The 24,333-nt window shown below is 41.5% G+C and overlaps 1 protein-coding gene across 1 annotated transcript in view; it reads right to left on the minus strand.

The window, feature by feature from the left end:
* LOC112232968 (Golgi resident protein GCP60-like) overlaps positions 1-21,688 on the minus strand; it is a 31,465-nt gene extending 9,777 nt beyond the window's left edge. Inside the window, 1 exon segment of the mRNA XM_024400310.2 lies at positions 21,383-21,688. Within this exon segment, the coding sequence (XP_024256078.2) occupies positions 21,383-21,632 (250 nt within the window). The 5' untranslated portion in view covers positions 21,633-21,688.
* Positions 21,689-24,333: the final 2,645 nt, after the last annotated feature.

Here is a 24,333-nt window from a genome sequence, read left to right on the forward strand (position 1 = left end):
ATAGTGGCAAGGAATAAATTCCTAAACATTTCAAAAACTAAAAGCATTGTAGTTGGGACAAATGATTCACTAAAACCTAAACAGCAACTGAATCTTGTAATAAATACATGTGGAAATTGGGCAAGTTGAGGTGACTAAACTGCTTGGAGTAACCCTGGATTGTAAACGGTCATGGCCAAAACATGTTGATACAACAGTAGCTAAGATGGGGAGGAGTCTTTCCAAAATAAAGCTCTGCCTTCTTAACAACAGTATCACTAAGGCAGATCCTACAGGCTGTAGTTTTGTCGCACCTGGACTCCTGTTCAGTCATGTGGTCAGGTGCCACCAAGAGGGACCTCGGAAAAATACAATTGGCTCAGAACAGGGCAGCATGGCTGGCCCTTAAAAGTACACTAACAATAATATGCATTATGCAATATGCAAATTTGAGGAGAGACTGACTTCATCATTACTAGCACACAGCTCAGACAACCATGCATACCCCACAAGACATGCCACCAAAGGTTTCTTCAAAATCCTCAAGTCAAGAACAGACTATGGGAGGTGCACAGTACTACATAGAGCCATGGCTACATTGAACTCTTTTCCACATCAGGTAACTGATGCAAGCAGTAGAACAGGATTTTTAAAAACGATACAATTATACCATATTGAACAGGGGGACTGGGGACTGTGCAGACACACACGTACACATGGATGTTTTATTGTAAATATGTGAAGTGGAGAAGTGGCCTGTTGGAACACACTAAATGTATTGGGTAAAGTGTTATGAAATGTAATGTCATATTTTTAACTGTATGTAACTGTTTTAATGTAGCTGGACCCCAGGAAGAGTAGCTGCTGCCTTGTCAGCAGCTAGATGGGGATGATTAATAAACCCAAATTACAACATTTCTCAGGGAGATACTGGTGGAGACAGTCTGATTTCAAGTTAACCTAAGACTGTGCATGTTGTGGTTGTGCAAACACCAACACTGAAGGATTAAGAAAAGCTGTATACATCTTCTGTTTTACTTTGGGATTCAATAATTATTTTGTTGGTAAAATACCAAAATCGTTAGCCATGTTTGCCTGTTCAGCACATCGCCTGTATATAAACAGCATTGATTCCTACCTAGTGTGAACTACCCACCAGAACCGGCCGTGATTGGGAGTCCCATAGGGTGGCGCACAATTGGCCCAGCGTTGTCCGGGTTAGGCTGTCATTGTAATTAAGAATTTGTTTGTAACGGACTTAAAATAAATATCCAGCGTAGTCAGTATAGTAAACAATGGCTCATCTGCATGACATATTGGTGGACCATGGGCCATGAAGTCATAGGATGGTACATTAGCTTCTTACACTGGTAAGAACAAAACACTACATATAAACTCAGCAAAAAAAAAAAAAGGTCCTCTGTCAACTGTTTATTTTCAGCAAACTTAACATGTGTAAATATTTGTATGAACATAAGATTCAACGGACAAACTGAACAAGTTCCACAGACATGTGACTAACAGAAATTGAATGTGTCCCTGAACAAAGGGGGGAGGTAAAAACACAAAAAAGTCAGAGGACTTTTGTGTGGCCACCAGCTGCATTAAATACTGCAGTGCATCTCCTCCTCGTGGACCGCACCAGATTTGCCGGTTCTTGCTGTGAGCTGTTACCCCACTCTTCCACCAAAGCACCTGCAAGTTCCTGGACATTTCTGGGGGGGTGCCTAGCCCTCACCCTCCGATCCAACAGGTCCCAGATTGATAGCCGGGCTCTTAGCTGGCTATGGCAGAACAGACATTCCTGTCTTGCAGTAAATCACGTACAGAACGAGGAGTATGGCTGGTGGTATTGTCATGCTGGAGGGTTAGAAAAATGACTTGTGTCATGCACAAAGTAGATGTCCTAACTGACTTGCCAAAACTATAGTTTGTTTACAAGAAATTTGTGGAGTGGTTGAAAAACAAGTTATAATGAGTCCAACCTAAGTGTATGTAAACTTCAGACTTCAACTGTAATTCACAATTAAACATTACAAGTAAAAGTGACTCTTCCACCCAAAATGGGACAATTACATGACAACTGAATACTTGTAGAACTTAAATAAACACACACAAGACAGGACATACAGTTAATACTTTTCATATGAAGACCCCTTGACTTTCTCCACATTATTACATTACAGCCTTATTCTAAAATGGATTAAATAAATACAAATCCTCAATCTACACACAATACCCCATAACGACAAAGCGAAAATAGGTTTGTAGTAATTTTTGCATTTTTTTTGTGACAAAAATACCTAATTTATATAAATTTGGATTCTGGGTAAACGTTGAACATTGCTATACTAGAGACATGATAGATCAGAAGTAATACTATAGTATCTGAGGGATGATAGAGAATGGTTGTTATATCAGAAGTTAATGGTTATCTGTAGGAGTCAGATGGCTTTGGAATGTGTAGGGGAGACAGGTGGAGATCTTAGAACCAAAGGAGAGGGGGGAATGTATAACATTTACATTATGTCAGGATATGTTATTGTTAGACATCAGGGATCCTATGGGAGAAGAGAGAGTCTGGTATCAATAACCATGATAGCCTTGCGTTGGGGAGGAGTGAGAACTTTGGGGTAAAGGTCAGGTTAGATGAGGAAGAACAGATATCACTAAGGTTCTGTCTAGTAACAGAGATGCATTGGCTGTTCAGTTGTGGAGGAAACTTAGCCTCAGAGAAAGGGTTAAATAAGTGCTTGTGTGAAATTTCATTTTTTTGAATCCAGCTGTATCGACCCTTTGGATAGAATTAAGCTTGGTTAAGCTTCTCTATTGTCCATCAGTTATTTACTCCGAAAATTAGAACCTAACAATAAGTATTCAGACTCCTTGCTATGAGACTCGAAATTGAGCTCAGGTACATAGTTTCCATTGATCATACTTGAGATGTTTCTACAACTTGATTGAATTCCACCTGTGGTAAATTCAATTGATTGGCCATGATTTGGAAAGGCACACACCTGTCTATATAAGGTCCCTCAGTTGACAGTGCATGTCAGAGCAAAAACCAAGCCAGAAGGTCGAAGGAATTGTCCGGAGCATAGATGAGGCACAGATCTGGGAAGGGTACCAAAACATTTCTGCAGCACTGAACGGCCAAGAACACAGTGGCCTCCATCATTCTTAAATGGAAGAAGTTTGGAACCACCAAGACTCTTCCTAGAGCTGTCCGCCCGGCCACACTGAGCAATCGGGGGAGAAGGGCCTTGGTCAGGGATGTGACGAAGAAGCCGATTGTTCATCTGTGGAGATGGGACAACCTTCCAGAAGAACAACTATCTCTGCAACACTCCACCAATCAGGCTTTTATTGTAGAGTGGCCAGATGGAATCCACTCCTCAGTAAAAGGCACATGACAGCCCGCTTGGAGTTTTTAAAAGGCACCTTTTGGTCTGATGAAACCAAGATTGAACTCTTTGGTCTGAATGCCAAGCGTCACGCTTGGAGGAAACCTGCACCATCCCTACGGTGAAGCATGGTGGTTGCAGCATTATGCTGTGGGGATATTTTTCAGCGGAAGATACTGGGAAACTAGTCAGGATTGAGGGAACAATGAACAGAGCAAAGTACAGAGAGATCATTGATGAAATCCTGCTCCAGAGGGCTCAGGACATTAGACTGGGGCGGTGGTTCACCTTCCAACAGGACAGAGACCCTAAGCACACTGCCACGACACTGAGGAGTGGTTTCAGGACAAGTCTCTGAGTGGCCCAGCCAGAGCCCGGACTTGAACCAGATCGAACATCTCTGGAGACCTGAAAATAGCTGTGCAGCAACACCCATCCAACCTGACGGACCTTGAAAGGTTCTGCAGAGAAGAATGTGAGAAACTCCCCAAATACAGGTGTGCCAAGCTTGTAGCTTCATGCCAAAGACTCAAGGCTGGAATCTCTACCAAATGTGCTTCAACAAAGTAATGAGTAAAGGGTCTGAATTCTTATGTATTTGCAAACTTTTCTAAAAACTTGTTTGATTTGTCATTATGGGGTATTGTGTGTAGACTGACGAGGGGGGGGGAAACAATTTAATCAATTTTAGAATAAGGCTATAATGTAACAAAATGTGGTACAAGTCAAGGAGTCTGAATACTTTCTGAATGCACTAGCTATCAGCTCCCAGGTAAAAAGCCTACATGGTGCCACAGCCTCTCGTGAGGCCAGTACCAACCACACACAGCAGATTGGAATGATGACCCTTTTGCCAGGTCCTACACCTCCAGACCACAAACCTATGTGCTGCTTCTGGTTCCCACCTTTCAGCACCTACTAGGTCATCAGAGCAGGTAAGACCGCATTGCATCCTAACGGGCCTGCTACAGAGGTTACATTTAATGGCTTAACGTGCATTCTTTCATTCTTTCTTGTGAATTGAAATAATGAGACTAAGTTGAATTGGTTGGTTTCTGTACCAGATAGAACGCCACATGGATACTTTTGATGGTGATGCATGTAGTGTAGCTGAAGGGTTAGGATGTTTGTCATCATCTATGGTTGACTTGGTTTATTCCATCCAACAGGTCCAAACTATCCTGTGCATTATAGGTTGACATTGGGAAAACACATTTTTACGTCAATAGTACACGGTACATTGCAATGTAATTTCCTGTATACATCAGACTGCATCCTATGCATATACCAAAAAAAGGTGATTTTGATCACATAATATTTATGGGACATGAGTACATTATAGCGAGAACACATACACCATTTATGAATTCAACCACTTCTTCAATGCTGTCCAGGATTGTGAATCACCAATGCTGTGTTGACATTACCACCAAATAAGTCTGTCACAACAATGTCCTTTACATACAGTGCACTCGGAAAGTACTCAGACCCCTTGATTTTGTTACATCACAGCATTATTCTAAAATTGATTAAATAAACCCCCCCCTCAATCTACACAAAATACCCCATAATGTGAAAGCAGAAAGTTTTTTTAATCAATTTTGGCAAAAATCTAAAATCACGTTTTTGCAAATACATAAGTATTCAGACCCTTTACTCGGTACTTTGCTGAAGCACTTTTGGGTGCGATTACAGCCTTGAGTGTTCTTGGGCATGACGCTACGAGCTTGGCACACCTGTATTTGGAGAGTTTCTTCCATTCTTCTCTGCAGATCCTCTCAAGCTATGTCAGATTAGATGGGGAGCGTTGCTGCACAGCTATTTTCAGGTCTCTCCAGAGATGTTCGATTGGGTTCAAGTACGGTCTCTGGCTGGGTCACTCAAGGACGTTCAGAGACTTGTCGCGAAGCCACAGCATGATGCTGCCACCACTATGGTTCACTGTAGGGATGGTGCCAGGTTTCCTCTAGACGTGACACTTGGCATTCAGGTCAAATAATTAAATCTTGGTTTCATCAGACCAGAGAATCTTGTTTCGAAATGGTCTGAAAGTCCTTTAGGTGCATTTTGGCAAACTCCAAGTGGGCTGTCATGCGCATTTTACTGAGTGGCTTCTGTTTGGCCACACTACCATAAAGGCCTGATTGGTGGAGTGCTGCAGAGATGGTTGTTCGTCTGGAAGTTTCTCCCATCACAGAGGAATTCTGGAGCTCTAACAGAGTGACTATCGGCTTCTCGGTCACATCCCTGACCAAGGCCCTTCCTCGATTACTCAGTTTGGCTGGGCGGCCAGCTCAAGGTAGAGTCTTGGTGGTTCCAAACTTCTTCCAATGAAGAATGATGGAGGCCACTGCTCTTGGACTTTCAATGCTGCTGACATTTTTTGGTACCCATCACCAAATCTGTCCGACACAATCTTGTCTCGGAGCTCTATGGATAATTCCGTCGACCTCATGGCTTGGTTTTTGCTAGGAAATGCATTGCCAACTGTGGGACCTTATATAGACAGGTGTTTGCATTTCCAATTCATGTCCAATGAATTTAAATTTACCACAGGCGGACTCCAATCAAGTTGTAGAAACATCTCAAGGATGATCAATGGAAACAGGATGCACCTGAGCTCAATTTCTAGTCTCATAGCAAAGGGTCTGAATACTTAAGTAGATAAGGCATCTTTTTTTATTCTGAATAAATTATGGGGTAGTGATAAAAAAAACAACTATTGAATCCATTTTAGAATAAGGCTGTAACATAACAAAATGTTGAAAAAGTAAAGGGGTCGGAATACACTGTACATAGAATGTGGCGACGTGCTATAACCATGTAAGATGTGTCATGCTAATGTACCATCCTAAGACTTCATTAACCCATAATTCCACCAATATGTCATGCAGATGAGCAATTGTTTACTTTACTGGCCATGATGGATATTCATTCAGTTGGGTTACTCTAGGTAAGAATCAATGCTGTATATAGGCAGGGGATGTGCTGAACAGGCAAACAAACTATTTTGGTCAATAACCAACAAAATAATATTGAGTCACAAAGCATAACAGAAATTGCATACATTTCTTACCTCTTTCAGTGTTGGAGTTTTCACAACCACAACTTGTCTCAGGTTCCCTCGAAATCAGACCGTGTTCACCAGTATCTCCCTGGGAAATACATGTTCGTGTGATGTTACTGTACCAAATTTTAAAGCTAGATACTTTTTTGGGGATTGGTCCGGTGCTGGAAATGCTGTCGACCACCTAGCTAGCATTATCATCTACAAACGAAACACTATCATGTCAACAAATCGGCACACCTAGCTTCAGCTAGTTGAAATAAAGGCATTGAGCATCTTGTGGGGTTTATGCAGTGTAGCTACATGATGCTATTGTTAGATTCCTTTGAGTACAATACAGTCTGAATACCAAATATGTTAGCTAGCTAAGCTAGCTAGCTGTCTCAGCTAGCATGAACATTGAACACACTGAGGTTAGCAGCTAACATAACTAGCAGGCTAAACACGCAACCCAACACTTACCTAATGTTACCAGTCCATGAGAACGGGGGCCATGTCAGTCACTCTTCCACTTGTTAAAATTAATTCCAATGTTTATCCAGTTTATGGATTGGTCATGCGCAGTCGCTCGCTTCTTTTTCCCCTTTGGGATCAAGTTGATTCTGATCCAAGAACAGAGAATGATGCTTGTTGACTTCTTCTGCTCTTTTTGTTTCTGGCGGCTGAAGCGTTAGGTTGCTAGTGACTTTCATTTCCTCTCCAGCTCTGGGGGAGCAGGGTCATTTGAGTAGGCAGGATTAGCGCAAAGACACACCTAGCCCAGAAGGCCAGCCCAAGGAGGCTCAGAACTCAACCCCCTTGTTTTCGTTCAAAGTGAAAACACAACAAGAAGTGGGGTGGAACAGGGTCGCCCACAACCTGCAGATTTCTGCTTTAAAAGGTGTATTTCGGAAGCGATGGTAATGGCATTGGCTCAAATGTATTTCCATGCTTATCCATTGGCTATGAAATGTGTATGTGGTCTACATTCAATGGCCCTTCAAAGGAAACAGGGACTTTTGATGTGAAGCCAAGTGCATTTAATTATGAAGATTGGAAGGCAGTCAGCCTACAATTAAGCAGTAAAAGTCAAGTCACTAAGGCACAGAAGGATCTCCAAAGGCTGACCTCTGGAAACCACACACTGCTTGTCGATGGTTTGAAAGACAGTCCGTGTCTCGAATCTGGCTTGCATACCACTTATTTAAAAGGTTGTTCTATTTGATCACTTTTTGACCACACCCCTTTTTGATTTGAACTAAACTTTCCATATATACTTTAATTTGTTAAATGCAACAATTTAAAAGAGTTACAGCTCATATGAAGAAATCAGTCAATTGAAATAAATTCATTAGGCCCTAATCTACAGATTTCCCATGACTGGGCAGGTGCGCAGTCATGGGTTGGCATAGACCCACAGACTTGGGAGCCAGGCCGACCCACTTGGGAGCCAGGCCCAGCCAATCAGAATGAGTTTTCCCCCACAAAAGGGCTTTATTACAGACAGAAATATAACTCCGCACCACCCCTCCGACAATTCTGCAGGTGAAGAAGCCAGATGGAGGTTCTTGGCTGGCATGGTTATACGTGGTCTGCGGTTGTGAGACTGGTTGGACATATTGCCAAATTGTCTAAAAAGAGGTTGCCGGATAATGGTAGAGAAATGAACATTCAATTCTGTGGCAACAACTCTGGTGGACATTTGTGCAGTCAGCATGCCAATTGCATGCTCTGTGGCATTGTTTGCTTCTTGATATGCCACACCTGTCAGGTGGCAGGATTACCTTGACAAAAGGATAAAATACTCACTAACAGGGATGTAAACAATTTTGTGCACAAAATGTTTGTGCGTATGGAACATTTGAGAACTTAAAGTCAAATGTTATTGGTCACATACACATATTTAGCAGATGTAGCGAAATGCTTGTGTTCCTAGCTCCAAAAGTGCAGTAGTAACAATTCACAACAATACACATGAATCTAAAAGTAAAAGAAAGGAATAAATATAAAGGATGAGCAATGTCTGAGTGGCATACCTCCCACCAGTCATATTTAGGATATAATTTACAAATATATATATATATATATATATATATATTTTTTTTACAAATATGTTTTTTTTTGGGATCAATTAGTATATTTGAGTTCAACCACAATATTTGTTGTATTATTTGTTCTGTATTTTCTGGTGGATTAAATTGAAATTGCAAACAACTTCATGGCTTGTTTTAAAAATAGCAATAGTAAGCAGATGATTTCAAATAACTGAAAGTGAGAGGGTGTAATCTGAAAAGCGAAAAAGGTCTTTCTTGAACATAGGGTGAGACATTCTTATTAATTTGCTAGAGAACCAGTTTGGATTTAAGTATAACTTTTGTATGACTGAAGCCTTTAGTGAGAGGTCTAATGCTTTAATATTGAATCATTTCTGCCCTCCAAATTCATATTCATTATATACAAAAGGCCTGTTTAATATTGTCTGGCTTGCTGTTCCAAATCAAATAGAATATTTATTTATCATATCATCTAAAATACATTTTCTAAGTGTAGGCAAGACCATAAGCAAATAGGTATACTGGGATATGACTAAAGAGCTAATCAGGGGGATTTTAAAAAACAAACAGGTATTTGCCTTTTCATGGAAGCAAGATCTTACCTATTTTTGCTAACTTCCTATGAAAATTTGTCAGAGTGAGAATTTCTTTCAGGATATGTTCACTGAGAATACTGTAATGGTCTGGTGGTGATGTGGATAATGTAAAAGTTGTAAACTCAGCAAAAAAAGAAACATCCCTTTTTAGGACCCTGTCTTTCAAAGATAATTTGTAAAAATCCAAAAAACGTCACTTATCTTCATTATAAAGGGATTAAACACAATTTCCCATGCTTGTTCAATCAACAATAGTCAATTAATGAACATGCACCTGTGGAAAGGTTGTTAAGACACTAACAGCTTACAGACAGTAGGCAATTAAGGTCACAGTTATGAAAACTTGGGACACTAAAAAGGCCTTTCTACTGACTCTGAAAAACACCAAAAGAAAGATGCCCAGGGTCCCTGCTCTTCTGCGTGAACACGCCTTAGGCATGCTGCAAGGAGGCATGAGGACTGCAGATGTGGCCAGGGCAATAAATGATCAGTTCCGTCCTGTGAGACACCTAAGACAGAGCTACAGGGAGACAGGACGGACAGCTGACCATCCTCGCAGTGGCAGACCACGTGTAACAACACCTGCACAGGATCAGTACATTCGAACATCACACCTGCAGGACAAGTACAGGATGGAAACAACTGCCCGAGTTAAACCAGGAACGCACAATCCATCCATCAGTGCTCAGACTCTCAGTCTATTAGGGACAGAGGATGGACTGAGGTCTTGTAGGCCTGTTGTAAGGCAGGTGCTCACCAAACATCACAGGCAACAACGTCACCTATGGGCACAAACACACCGTCGCTGGACCAGACAGGACTGGCAAAAAGTGCTCTCCACTGACGCGTCGCAGTTGTGTCTCACCAGGGGTGATGGTCGCATTCGCGTTTATCGTAGAAGGAATGAGCGTTGCACCGAGGCCTGTACTCTGGAGCGGGATCGATTTGGAGGTGGAGGGTCCGTCATGTTCTGGGGTGCTGTGTCACAGTATCATCGGACTGAGCTTGTTGTCATTGCAGGTAATCTTAACACTGTGCATTACAGGGAAAACATCCTCCTCCCTCATGTGGTACCCTTCATGCAGGCTCATCCTGCCAGCATGACAATGCCACCAGTCATACTGCTCGTTCTGTGCGGGATTTCCTGCAAGACAGGAAGGTTAGTGTTCTGCCATGGCCAGCAAAGAGCCCGGAGCTCAATTCCATTGAGCACGTCTGGGACCTGTTGGATCGGAGGGTGAGGGCTAGGTCCATCCCCCCCAGGAATGTCCAGGAACCTGCAGGTGCTTTGGTGGAAGAGTGGGGTAACATCTCACAGCAAGAACTGGCAAATCTGGTGGAGTCCATGAGGAGGAGACGCACTGCAGTACTTAATGCAGCTGGTGGCCACACCGAATACTGACTAGCATTTGATTACCCCCCCCTTTATTCAGGGAAACATTATTCCATTTCTGTTAGTCACATGTCTGAGGAACTTGTTCAGTTTATGTCTCAGTTGTTGAATCTTGCTATGTTCATTCAAATATTTACGAGTTAAGTTTGCTGAAAATAAATGCAGTTGACAGTGAGAGGACAATTATTTTCTTGCTGAGTTTATTTGTTAGTGATTCACTACATAATATAGTACACGTATCATAATTTGGTTGCAATCCAGATGTTAGAAAAATTACCTCGATCCTGAGGCTGTGGAGTTAGTGTATGTAAACTTCTGACCCACTGGAATTGTGATACAGTGAACGATAAGTGAAATAATCTGTCTGTAAACAATTGTTGGAAAAATTGTGTCATGCACAAAGTAGATGTGTTTTAATGACTCATACCTAAGTGTATGTAAACTTCAGACTTCAACTGCATATCTCACTAGGTCATGATATTTAAGCCTCCAAATATCCACAATTTCCCATTAAAAAGTACCATAGAGATTGAGTGTCCATATAGCTGTACCATATTTGCTTTGCTACCAAGTAACCCTCCAATTGTTCTCCACTATTCCACACGCTAAAGCCCCTCCCCATCCCAAGTTGGGTTGCCATCCCAGTGACTGGCAGACCACCCCAGTTCCCCCCACATCCCTAGGCCCCACGAGGCCAGGACCCATCCTTTGAAAAAAGCACAGAACAGAAGCAGATCAACCGCTAAAAGGATTTCCAATACACTCACCTCAATTTGCTTTACATATATGTACACACACGTATGTATACATGTATCTTCATTGCCATCATTAACAATTAATGTGTAATAATGTGCAAAGGGTTGTTACCTATAACCTGGATTGCAATTACATTGCATTTTTGTCAAGCAATTATTCTACCAAAGAATAATTGTGATTCATCCTATAATTGTCCCTAACATCCTTACACCGCTTGCAACAAATGTGGGATACACACACACACACAAAACCCCTTTGACCCAGAATCAACCATAAGCTCGCACGCTCAACGGTTGTTACATCCCAGAGCCCAACTCAAGAAAGGACCTGATTTATGAATGCATATACAGTTACAGCTGTTTGAGAAAGCATGCAAGATTGAGCAAAAATTGGCAAAAATGTGAGATCTGATTAACCAATGTCAAGTCCTAGGTGGAGATCAGATCCACCCCGTTCCCCTGAAACACATATACTGGTCCCCCTTGTGACCATCTTCGCAAGCATCTCTGTGCAGTCAGACCTTTGATGATTTTGTGCCACCAGGGCCACGATAATATGCCCCCTCTCTGATTGTCCGAGTGTGACCCCCCCCATGGGTTACTGCAGCAGCCAGTGTTGCCAGTACTGCCATTACCTGGGTGGGGGTACCCCACCGGCTAGGTACAAGGTCGTCAAGGTTCTCATTAGCAGCTTTGAGAATTTCCTTGTATATTATGCTCTCCATCAGGGGGCTCTGGATTTGGAGGAACAACCCTGCCAAGCAAGCTCAGAGTCTTGAGGGGACGGTGCTGCTCTAGTCCGTCTCTGACCACATTTATCTTTCTGTTTTGGCTACATATAGGCAGCTCACAGGAGGCCCATAAAACAGAAAAGGACTTCGCATTAGTGTCGTTCAGATGGGTGTCTAGGGTATAGGGTTGGGGACCGTTCCGTCATGATAGGGACAATAAAACAAAATGTGTATCCCTCATCTGCACAAAATTGAACGCGCTCTCTCAACCCCTGCTCACAGACACACATTGGTTCTGGGATATGCAACCATTTCCTTACTCACTTAATGCAACACTTTCCCAATTTCCCAAATGTTGCATTATATTGTGATAAATTGCAGGCCACACTACTTACCTAGAGAGTTTTCAGCTATACTTTTCATGACTGTTTATTTACCACCACAGACAGATGCTGGCACTAAGATTGCTTATTTCCTTATACAGCTGACTGAGTACAAACTCGAAATCACTCACCCAGAGGCAGCGCTCCTAGTGGCCGGAGACTTTAATGCAGGGAACTTAAATCAGTTCAATCTAATTTCTATTAACATGTTAAATGTGCAACCAGAAGGGGAAAAAAAATCTAGATCACCTGTACTCCACACACAGAGACTCATACAAAGCTCTCCCTCGCCCTCCATTTGGTAAATCCGACCACAACTCTATCCTCCTGATTCCTGCTTACAAGCAAAAATTAAAGCAGGAAGCACCAGTGACTCGGTCTACAAAAAAGTGGTCAGGTGAAGCAGATGCTAAACTACAGAACTGTTTTGCTATCACAGACTGCAACATGTTCCGGGATTCTTCTGACGGCATTGAGGAATACACCACATCAGTCACTGGCATTAATAATAAGATATGGTTAAAGTGGTAACACCTATGTGAGAATGCTATTCATTGACTAAAGCTCAGCATTCAACACCATAGCACCCTCAAAGTGCATCAGTAAGCTAAGGATCCTGGGACTGAACACCTCCCTCTACAACTGGATCCTGGACTTCCTGACAGGTCACCCCCAGGTGGTGAGGGTAGGTAGCAACACATCTGTCACGCTGATCTTCAACTGGAGCCCCCCCAGGGGTGCGTGCTCAGTCCCCTCCCTGTACTCCCTGTTCACCCAGGAGGTCAGAGACCTGGTCGGATGGTGCCAGAATAACAACCTATCCCTATCCCTCAATGTCACCAAGACTAAGGAGATGATTGTGGACTAGAGGAAAAGGAGGACCGAGCACGCCCCCATTCTCATCGACGGGGCTGTAGTGGAGCAGGTTGAGAGCATCATGTTCCTTGGTGTTGACATCACCAACAAATTAGAATGGTCCAAACACACTAAGTCATTTGTGAAGAGGGCACAACAAAGCCTATTCCCCCTCAGGAGACTGAAAAGATTTGGCATTGGTCTGGAGATCCTCAAAAGGTTCTACAGCTGCAACATGGAGCATGACTGGTTGCATTACTGCCTGGTAGGGCAAATGCTCCACCTTTACACAAGGCGGTGTCAGAGGAAGGCCCTAAAAATTGTCAAAGACCCCAGCCACCCGTCATAGACTGTTCTCTCCACCGGAGTAGAGAGAACCGGAGTGAGAACCGGTACTGGAGTGCCAAGTCTAGGACAAAAAGGCTTCTCAACAGTTTTTACCCCCAAGCCATAAGACTCCTGAACAGGTAATCAAATGCCCCCCCCCCAACCCCTTTTCTACACTGCTGCTACTCTGTTTATCATATATGCATAGTCACTTTAACCACACATTCATGTACATACTACCTCAATTGGCTAACCGGGTTATCTGCATTGTGTCCCACCACCCACTTTTTACGCTACTGCACTATTACACTCTGTTCATCATATAGGCATAATCACTTTAACCATATCTTCATGTACATACTACCTCAATCAGCCCGACTAACCGATGTCTGTATGTAGCCTCGCTACTTTTATACCCTTGCTAATGTTATTTCACTGTTGTTTTTTCTTTACTTACTTATTGTTCACAAACCTTTTTTGCACTATTGGTTAGAACCTGTAAGTAAGCATTTCGCTGTAACGCTGGATGCTACCGTCCCACCTGCCCATAAGACGTTAAAATACTTGTATGCCATCTGCAAATATGAATTTAAAAAATTAAAATTACGAGCCGAGTTGGTTTAGCCTCAGAAAAAGACAAGGCGTCCATGATTGAGACTAGAGAATGGCCGATTAATTAGGGCCGATTTCAAGTTTTCATAACAATCGGAAATCGGTATTTTTGGGCGCCGATATATCTTTTTTTATACCTTTATATAACTAGTCAGTTAAGCACACATTCTTATTTTCGATGACGGCCTAGGAACGGTGGGTTAACGGTCTCATTCAGGGCCAGAACGACAGATTTTCATCTTGTCAGCTCGGGGGATCCAATCTTGCAACCTTACAGTTAACTAGTCCATCGCAATAACGACCTGACTCTCGTTGCAATCCACAAGGAGACTGCCTGTTACGCGAATGCAGTAAGCCAAGGTAAGTTGCTAGCTAGCATTAAACTTATCTTATAAAAAACAATCAATCATAATCACTAGTTAACTATACAGTTGATATTACTAGATATTATCTAGCGTGTCCTGCGTTGCATATAATCTGACTGAGCATACAAGCATACAAGTATCTAAGTATCTGACTGAGCGGTGGTAGGCAGAAGCGTAAACATTCATTCAAACAGCTCTTTCATGCATTTTGCCAGCAGCTCTTTGTTGTGCGTCAAGCAATGCGCTGTTTATGAATGCAATGCTTATGACTATAAATAGATTATTTTTTTTATTTTTATTAAATCGGCCAATTTAATAGGTATGGGCATTTTTGGTCCTCCAATAATCGTTATCGGCGTTGAAAAATCATAATCGGTGGACCTCTAATTGAGACCATGCCTCAGAATGGGTGGGCTGGACATGGCGAGGGATGAGTTCAGATTGGTCTGCCATGTAGCATGCTTCTGTCTATAGCGTGAGCTGTTCAGTATGTGTAGGTTACACTTTCTAACATCTTTTTTTGAAAGATATCACGTAGTAGAACTGCAGAAGTGTTGCTCTCCACTTCCTGGAGGACCGAGTTTTGAAAATCAGTGGAATGCACAGCGGAATTAGAGTATGATAGCTAAGGAGATGGAGAGAACTCTGGTATTTTATTGCAAATATGCAGATGGAGTCATAAAGAGAACACACAGAAGGCTGTTGTATAAAACACCGTCTCCAGATTAAATCTAACTAAGGCAACCATGACAGAGGGAGAAGCCTTCATCCACGTATACGGGCAAGAGTCTACTGTTGCCTAACCCCATTTCGTACAAATTCGCGCAACCGTGGCATTCAAACGAGGATGCAATGAAAAGTAATGGGACTGTATCGACTGTTGGCATTAAATATTGTTAATCATCAGTTACACTAGAGACATGAGGGGTGCCATAGTCTAGGGTTTACACCAGAAGTTAATGGTTATCTGTAGGAGGAATGTACATGGTGGACGCAATTAAGCTTGGAATGTACAGAGTGAAGGAAACATAATCATGTGGCAGGCACTGATAAGGATGGAGGGCTGTGGAGTAGTGAGGAAGGGGGTAGAGGTCAGGTCATCTTATGAAAGAACAGCTTGTAGCCGTATCACTTAACTTCCTGCCTAGTAACAAAGATGTCATTTTTATATATGTATATGAGAGAGAGAGCACGAGAGCGATTAATTATACACACACTACCACTGGTGGAAATATGCCTGTCTGTCTTATGCAGCTGTGTGACCCAATGGGTAAATAAACTTGGTTTAAGCTTTACTAAATTGTCCATTACAATTTATGAGATTAATTTAGAACCGAACAGCATCAATCTGGGGTGTGAACTACATTTCTATTCAAGAGTTGATTGACATGGTAATGGCCCGATAGTATTGGAGAAAAGTTAAATTTTTAAACAGACCCCTCTGACGCTGTACGTTAAATTGTGACGTGTCATGCCGTAACGTACAGCAGCCATAACGCAATTCATTCTGTGTCGTACAGCCTCTCTCCACCAGGTGTAGAGCTTCTCTCGCAGATTAAAAGCAAGGGACAGGGTAAGTGGGATACCTAGTCAACCCGATTCAAATTCGAACACAAACCTTCAAATAGGTATGTAATGATACATTATATAAACTCTTTATAGAGTTCTAGAGGTGATGTTGGACAGATCGGGTAAAAAAAAAGCAGTTTCCCCACACAGCCTTTCCCTATCACGCAGTGTTTTGCTTCCCCAGACACCATTTTTAAAAACACTTGACGGAGCTCATTGCCTTCTTCAATCATGCAGAGACAGGCAGCATGCAGGTCTCATCATTGATTTTGCTGGAAAGGGGAGAAATTGTGCTATACAGTGATATTCATATTACAGTTGACCTCAAAGTATTACTTTATTGGTGCACTTAAATAAGGCAAATTGTATGTTACAGCACAATGTACAAAAGTGCTTTAATTAACTATAGCTAGACATATTCAGATATTACACGTTACTAAATAGTCAGAAAATAGTTTTCATTTCAAGTTAAAGCGTACGGTTAGCTAGCTAGCTAACGTTAGCTGGCTGGCTCGCTAACATTACGTGTATGATTTGTGTAGTAATTTTATTCATATCTCAGAGCCATTCGCATTGCTAGTTATAGCCTAATGTTCGCTAGCTAGCTAACATTGAATCTGGTTGGTTAGCTACCTGCAGATTCATGCAGGGTGGTAATGTTATAAATTGGGATTATGGTTCATTGTTTAGCTAGCCAATTACATGTCTAACCACTATGCAAGTAACCATTTCATTACAATGTTAATGAGGTCACTGCGACACGTCGATAGACGTAGCTGGTAAATTCACTCTGGCTATCTACTCAGATTTCAGATCACTCATCTATAACTACAAATTTACGACTGCTCAATACCCGTTGAATATCAAAAAGTGTAATTAAAATTGTTGCCACCAGCACAGTTGCCTTCACCAACGATCTGGATGACATAAAAACAGCCTAACCAGCTCTGCGAGGACAAGTAAAATGGTCAGAATGAGCTATACCCTCATGTCTGTCTAGAAGTAGCTAGCAAGCTAGCCAACGTCAGCAAGTTCGCTTAGGTACTTGACTGCTGTTAGGTCAGAACGCTCGGATCAACCCTACTCCTCGGCCAGAGCGTTCAGTGTGCGCTCCGAGAGAATAGCTCTGAATTTATGAACGGACAATCTGACAATGCTCAGTTTACGAAAGCCCAGAGCTTACTCTGGCACTCCAGATTGAATTTACAAACACACCCGTAGTATAAACCAGCCATTATTCTTGAAATCTTTGGTTGTTTAGTACATGGCCTCACAAACCTTAAAGAGCTGGGTGGGGCTTAAGTTTAAGAGGGTGAGAACAATGCTGAATGGTGTAGACAAAGAAAAGCTCTCCAGTAGGTGTACCAAAACATTCAAGGGTCATTTTCTTCAAAGTGAGGTTAAAAGTTTATCAAACATCAAAGCAGAATTACTTTCTCATTGTTCCTTAACTTCTTCGATATAGCTCTTTTAATTTTTGGATAAAAAAACGTTCCCGTTTTAAACAAGATATTTTGTCACGAAAAGATGCTCGACTATTCATATAATTGACAGCTTTGGAAAGAAAACACTGACGTTTCCAAAACTGCAAAGATATTATCTGTGAGTGCCACAGAACTGATGCTACAGGCGAAACCAAGATGAAATTTCAAACAGGAAATGCCCCAGATTTTGAAGGCGCTATGTTCCAATGTCTCCTTATATGGCTGTGAATGCGCCAGGAATGAGCTTACACTTTGTCGTTTCCCCAAATTGTCTGCAGCATTGTGACGTATTTGTAGGCATATCATTGGAAGATTGACCATAAAAGACTACATTTACCAGGTGCTCGCTTGATGTCCTCCGTCGAAATTATTGCGTAATCTCCAGCTGCGTGTATTTTTCCATTTGCTTCAGAGGAGAAACCAAAATTATTTATCATCGAATAGATATGTGAAAAACACCTTGAGGATTGATTCTAAACAACGTTTGCCATGTTTCTGTCGATATTATGGAGTTAATTTGGAAAAAAGTTCGGCGTTGTAATGACTGAATTTTCTGGGGTTTTTCTTAGCCAAACGTGATGAACAAAACAGAGCGATTTCTCCTACACAAATAATCTTTTTGGAAAAACGGAACATTTGCTATCTAACTGAGTCTCCTCATTGAAAACATCCGAAGTTCTTCAAAGGTAAATGATTTTATTTGAATGCTTTTCTTGTTTTTGTAAAAATGTTGCCTGCTGAATGCTAGGCTTAATGCTATGCTAGCTATCAATACTCTTACACAAATGCTTGTGTAGCTATGGTTGAAAAGCATATTTTGAAAATCTGAGATGACAGTGTTATTAACAAAAGGCTAAGCTTGTGAGTGAATATATTTCTTTCATTTCATGAATAGTTAACGTTGCGATATGGTAATGAGCTTGATGATTACGCTCCCGGATACGGGATTGCTCGACGCAAGAAGTTAACTGTAGTGTATGATAATAGAATTTTCTAGCTCCGAGTCTACTTTTATCCTATGTAAAAAACACAATTTCAAATGTTGCTACATAAGACCGAATCTAGCATGTCAGTTTGTATACCATATTCCCATTCACCTTGCCGTGGTTAAATGTGGTGGTTGGCGCTTTCAGTTTTACGCAAAATCCGCAATCAATCGATCCACGATTTTTGGTTTGGGTAGGTTAACAGTCACAGTGCATACATCTCCTATACACTTCCTGATGAAGTAAGTCACCGTGTATGCGTCAATGTTATTCTCAGAGAAAACCCAGAAAAATGTAGCCATCCCGGGAGGGAGAGTAACAATGGTAGAGTTTTTGTATAAAAATACCTTTTTCCCATCTGTGGCATCTTGGAGCAGCTTCTGGGATAAGTTCAATTGCCCTGGGGGGGTAAGAATAAAGGATCGAACTCGGGAAAGTTGTATTTCTGGTCATAATGCTGGTAAATTACCACCGCACTGATATCCAAAAGTTATTTCCGGGTGTATGTTATGGGCTAATTGAATGCATTCAGTTGTACAATTGACAAAAAAATACTGCAAAATTGCTTAGGAGCTAAAAGCAGAGCTGCCATGTCTATTGGTGCCATCTTATTGAATTTCAGCTCGTGGAACATGGGACTAGAACTTCACATGGAGCGTTAATATTTTTGTTGGTAGAAGTTACTTTTTGAATCAATGTTATGAATCACGCTTCACCTTCTGGCAGTCTGACGAACGAATCTGAGTTTGGCGGATGGCAGGACAACGCTACTTGCCCCAATGCATAGTGCCAACTGTAAAGTTTAGTGGAGGAGGAATAATGGTCTGGGTCTGTTTTTCATGGTTCATGCTAGGTGGCCCCTTAGTTCCAGTGAAGGGAAATCTTAATGCAACAGCATTCAATGACACTTGACGATTTTGTGCTTCAAACTTTTTGGAAAGTCCCTTTCCTGTTTCAGCATGACAATGCCCCTGTGCACAAAGCGAAATTCACCGTAAAAATGATTTGTCGAGATCGGTGTGGAAGAAATTGACTGACCTGCCAGAGTCCTGACCACCACATTGAACACCTTTGGGATGAATTGTAATGCTGACTGCGAGCCAGACCTAATTGCCCAACATCAGTGCTGGACCTCACTATTGCTCATGGCTGAATGGAAAGAAAGTCCCAGCAGCAATGTTCTGACATCTAGTGGAAAGCCTTCCCGTACAATTTGAAGCTGTTATAGCAGCAAAGGGCGACCAACTCCATATTAATGCCCATGATTTTATGTCCATGAAATTAGATGTGAACACCTGCTCGTCGAACATGCTTTGTCAGTCTGAAAGAAGTCACCGTAAAAAAGACAGAAGGATCTACAAGCCAAAAAGTTGAATAAAATAATATTTGAGTTTACTTTACTGGTTGTCCGTGCTGTTGGTCCTTTGGCCGGAAGGTAGTGGAGATCAAATGTCCACAGTAAAGTAATGTTTATTCGACTTCTTGAGGTGCCAGTATATTCTCGTAACGCATTTCATGAGATGTACAATATGTAAACAGCTGAATGTAACCAAACATTGTCGACCGAAGGAAGTTACCTCGCAATAAGCTGCTAGTGCTTGTTAAATTTGCCAGCCGATTGTGTGGGATAATGTTCTGTCTGTTTTTTTACATTTCTTAAGGACTCTTGGAAGACTAGCCCTTGGACTAAAATAACTCCTAATAAAATGTAAATCAATCTCAGCCATTATTGACATATCATGCAAGTCGCGAGCGAATTGCATCGGTATTGAAAACACAAACCGGAAATAGAAAACCGATATAGAGACCATTGTACTGAAAGTCTGGTTACGAACACTACTTTGTGGATACTTTGTCTCAGATTACCTCCTACATAAAGGACAAAAACTGCAGACAACAGGAAAAGTCTGTTCAAATGAAGCTAATTCAACATTCTGACTTGTAATGGGACTGTTCACTGAAAGTGAGCCTACAGGTTAGATAAGAGAGAGGAGTCTTCCAATCTCGGATTCGTAGAGGCTATGAATAAAGGTGAATTGGCTCTGGACGCCAAAACAGCCAAATACTCCATCTAAAATGTATCGGTTGTCAATTGCGGTATTGTTCTAAAAACATACATACCTCTAGTTTCATATATGCAAAATACACACTGTACAGTTTTAACAGTTGCAGCGAACCTTATTTTTCAGTAACACGTTTGTGGCGTCCATCTTTCGTTTATACACAGGTGTTATGAGATGCAGATCGCTAATTAGCACAGGTAGTCGACTGTAAACACGGGCAGTAAAATGGAGATATGGCAGTGGGGCTCGTAACAAAACTCCCCCATACAGAAGACCCTTCGTCCAATGTGTAATGGAACCGAGACATGATCATGGGTTAGTGGAGGGTGTGTGCCTGCCACATAGCAGTCAAACTAGTAACTGGATTCTCATTCACTAGACTCTAGAGACTGACAGCTAGTTAGCTACGTGGAGGATCCACATTACCATATAGACACATTTACATGTCAAGTTAACTGTCGCCTCATCTTTAATCTGGACTATAAACGTTACAGTTAGCCTTTTATTATTGCGTTGTCTGAACAACAAGAGACACCATCCAGCAATCATGCAGGTACATTTGGAAATCAGAGATTCTGATGGATGAAAAAGCTTCAATCATGTTGTCAGTTAGCCAAGCATCATTAGCAAGTGGCTAGCTAGGTAACGTTGAGCTAAATGTTAGCTAGTGCACCGCAAGAAATCAATGAACACAGGGATGAAAAGCCGTCTAACGTTACCTAGTCAAATCGTGAATAAAGGCTATTATACATTTTATTAGCAAATACGAATATAAAATACCTTTGAAGAATTTCAAGGCTAGTCTGTATAGCTCCAGCAAACCAAAGCCCCATTTCCTCTCTATCGTGGTTTTGGAAGACTCGCCTTCTTCCCTATCGTCGGTGGCGCTCTGGACCCCGGTATCATGGTCAGGTTCAGCGACTTGCTCGCCCTCGGGGTCGGGGCTGAGGGTGAGGCCGTCGATGGAAACTTCGAGCCGGCTAGAACTGCCATTGTTGATGTCGGCGCTCTGAACCTCTGTCGCCATCATGCAGAATGTCAGCTGCCTGAAGCGGCCACGTACCTACTTCCGTTTTTAGCGGAAGTTCCGGTAGATACTGTTACAAGATGTAAATAATGACGTACCAAGACAGGACCTAATGCTGCGTTCACAACAACTGGGAAATCGGAACTCAGAAATCTCAGACTACAGAACATTCAAAACAACTGGGAACCCGAAAACAAAATCCGACCTGAAGATCACTGATGTCGTGATTTGACCTGTTATTTTTTTTTTTTCACTTCCCAATTGACATGAAAGCACCATAAACAACAGGGCACATGGGGTTGGGAGAACATTGGCCAGTTTCTCTGAGTCAGGTGAAGAAGAAAGCAGAAACTGAGGTTGTGTTTGAAACTGCTAGTGTGTCAAGTGAAGATGATGCTGAGGTTTGAGAAAGTCTTGCAGGTAAAAGTACAGATAGGATTCCTTAGTTTCAATGTTAGAGAATTTGTTGCATTTGCACTGCGGAATTTTAAATGCCAAAGAATGGGACATGTAGCTGCTCAGTGTAAAAATTATTGTTGTCTATCAACAATGACACGCCACCGGGGTCTAATAACTTGGATGGAAATTTACTGAGGATAATAGGGGACGATATTGCCACTCCTATTTGCCATCTCTTCAACTTAAGCCTACTAGAAAGTGTGTGCTCTCAGGATTGGAACGAAGAACAAGTCATTCCACTTCCTAAGAATAGTAAGGCCCCCTTTACTGTTTCTAACAGCCAACTAATCAGCCTGTTACCAACCCTTAGTAAAGTTTTGGAAAAAATTGTGTTTGACCAGATACAATGCTATTTTACAGTAAACAAATTGAAAACAGACTTTCAGCACGTTTATAGGGAAGGACATTCAACAAGCACAACACTTACATAAATGACAGATGATTGGCTGAGAGAAATTGATGATTAAAAGATTGCGGGGGCTGTTTTGTTAGACTTTACATCCCCTGCTATATTGTGGATAAAGAGTTACCTGTCTATCAGAACACAGATGGTGTTCTTTAATTGAAGCCTCTCCAACATAGAATCAGAAATTCCCCAGGGCAGCTGTCTTGGCCCCTTACTTTTTTCAATCTTTACTAATGACATGCCACGGCTTTGGCTTTGAGTAAAGCCAGTGTGTCTATGTATGTGGATGACTCAACACTATACATGTCAGCTACTACAGCGACTGAAATGACCGCAACACTTAACAAAGAGCTGCAGTTAGTTTCAGAGTGGGTTGCAAGGAATAAGTTAGTTCTAAATATTTCTAAAACTAAAAGCATTGTATTTGGGACAAATAATTCACTAAACCCTAAACCTCTACTAAATCTTGTAATAATTCATGTGGAAATTGAGCAAGTTGAGGTCATGGTCAAAACGTATTGATACAACAGTAGGAAAGATGGGGAGAAGTCTGTCCATAATACCTTATTAACAGAACTATCAACAAGACATGTCCCTAGTTTTGTCGCACACAGACTATTGTTCAGTCGTGTGGTCAGGTGCCACAAAAGAGGGACTTGGGAAAATTGCAATTGGCTCAGAACAGGGCAGCACGACTTGCCCTTAGATGTACACAGACAGCTAACATTAATAATATGCATGTCAATCTCTCCTGGCTCCAAGTGGAGGAGAGATTGACTTCTTCACTATTTGTATTTGTTAGATGTATGACATGTTCAAAGCACTGAGCTGTCTGTTTAAACGACCAGCACACAGCTCAGACACCCATGCATACCCAACAAGACATGCCACCAGAGGTCTTTTCACAGTCCCTAAATCCAGAAGAGACTATGGGAGACGCACAGTACTACATAGAGCCATGAGTACATGGAACTCTATTCCACATCATGTAACTAATGCAAGCAGTGGAATCAGATTTAAAAAACATACAAATACATCTTATGGTACAGCCGGAGACTGTGAAGCAACACAAACATAGGCACAGGCACAGACACAAGCACAAGCATACAAATACACACGGTAACATACACACTATACACACACGTACAGATGGATTTGGTGTTGTAGATATGTGATAATGGAGTAGGGGCCTGAGGGTACACACTTAGTGTGCTGTGAAATCTGTTATGAATGTATTGTAATGTTTTAAAATTGTATAACTGCCTTAATTTTTGCCAGAACTCAGGAAGAGTACAAGGCATCAGCTAACGGGGACCCATAATAAATACCAATACAAATTACAGTACTTGAATTTCTGAGCTCCAAATTCATGTAGAACCCTTGTATTGTCTGAAATTGCAGTTGTAACATGGAAAACAAAATGTATTTGTCATGTTATTTCATTACTAGATGATAATGTGAATAAGCCCACTAGGCTATGTAATGTTTTGTCATTATATCCAGAATAAATCTAATTTTATTGGTCACATACACGTACAGTAACAGTCAAAAATTTGGACACACCTACTCATTCAAGAGTTTTTCTTTATTTTTACAATTTTCTACATTGTAGAATAATAGTGAAGACATCAAAACTATGCAATAACACATACGGAATTATCAATAACCAAAAAAGTGTTAAACAAATCAAAATAGATTTTATACTATATTTGAGATTCTTCAAAGAAGCCACCCTTTGCCTTGATGACAGCTTTGTACACTCTTTGTATTTTCTCAACCAGCTTTATGTCATAGTCACCTGGAATGCATTTCAATTAACAGGTGTACCTTGTTAAAAGT

This window comes from Oncorhynchus tshawytscha, linkage group LG05 (genome assembly GCF_018296145.1).
Source record: "Oncorhynchus tshawytscha isolate Ot180627B linkage group LG05, Otsh_v2.0, whole genome shotgun sequence".
Lineage (NCBI taxonomy): Eukaryota > Metazoa > Chordata > Actinopteri > Salmoniformes > Salmonidae > Oncorhynchus > Oncorhynchus tshawytscha.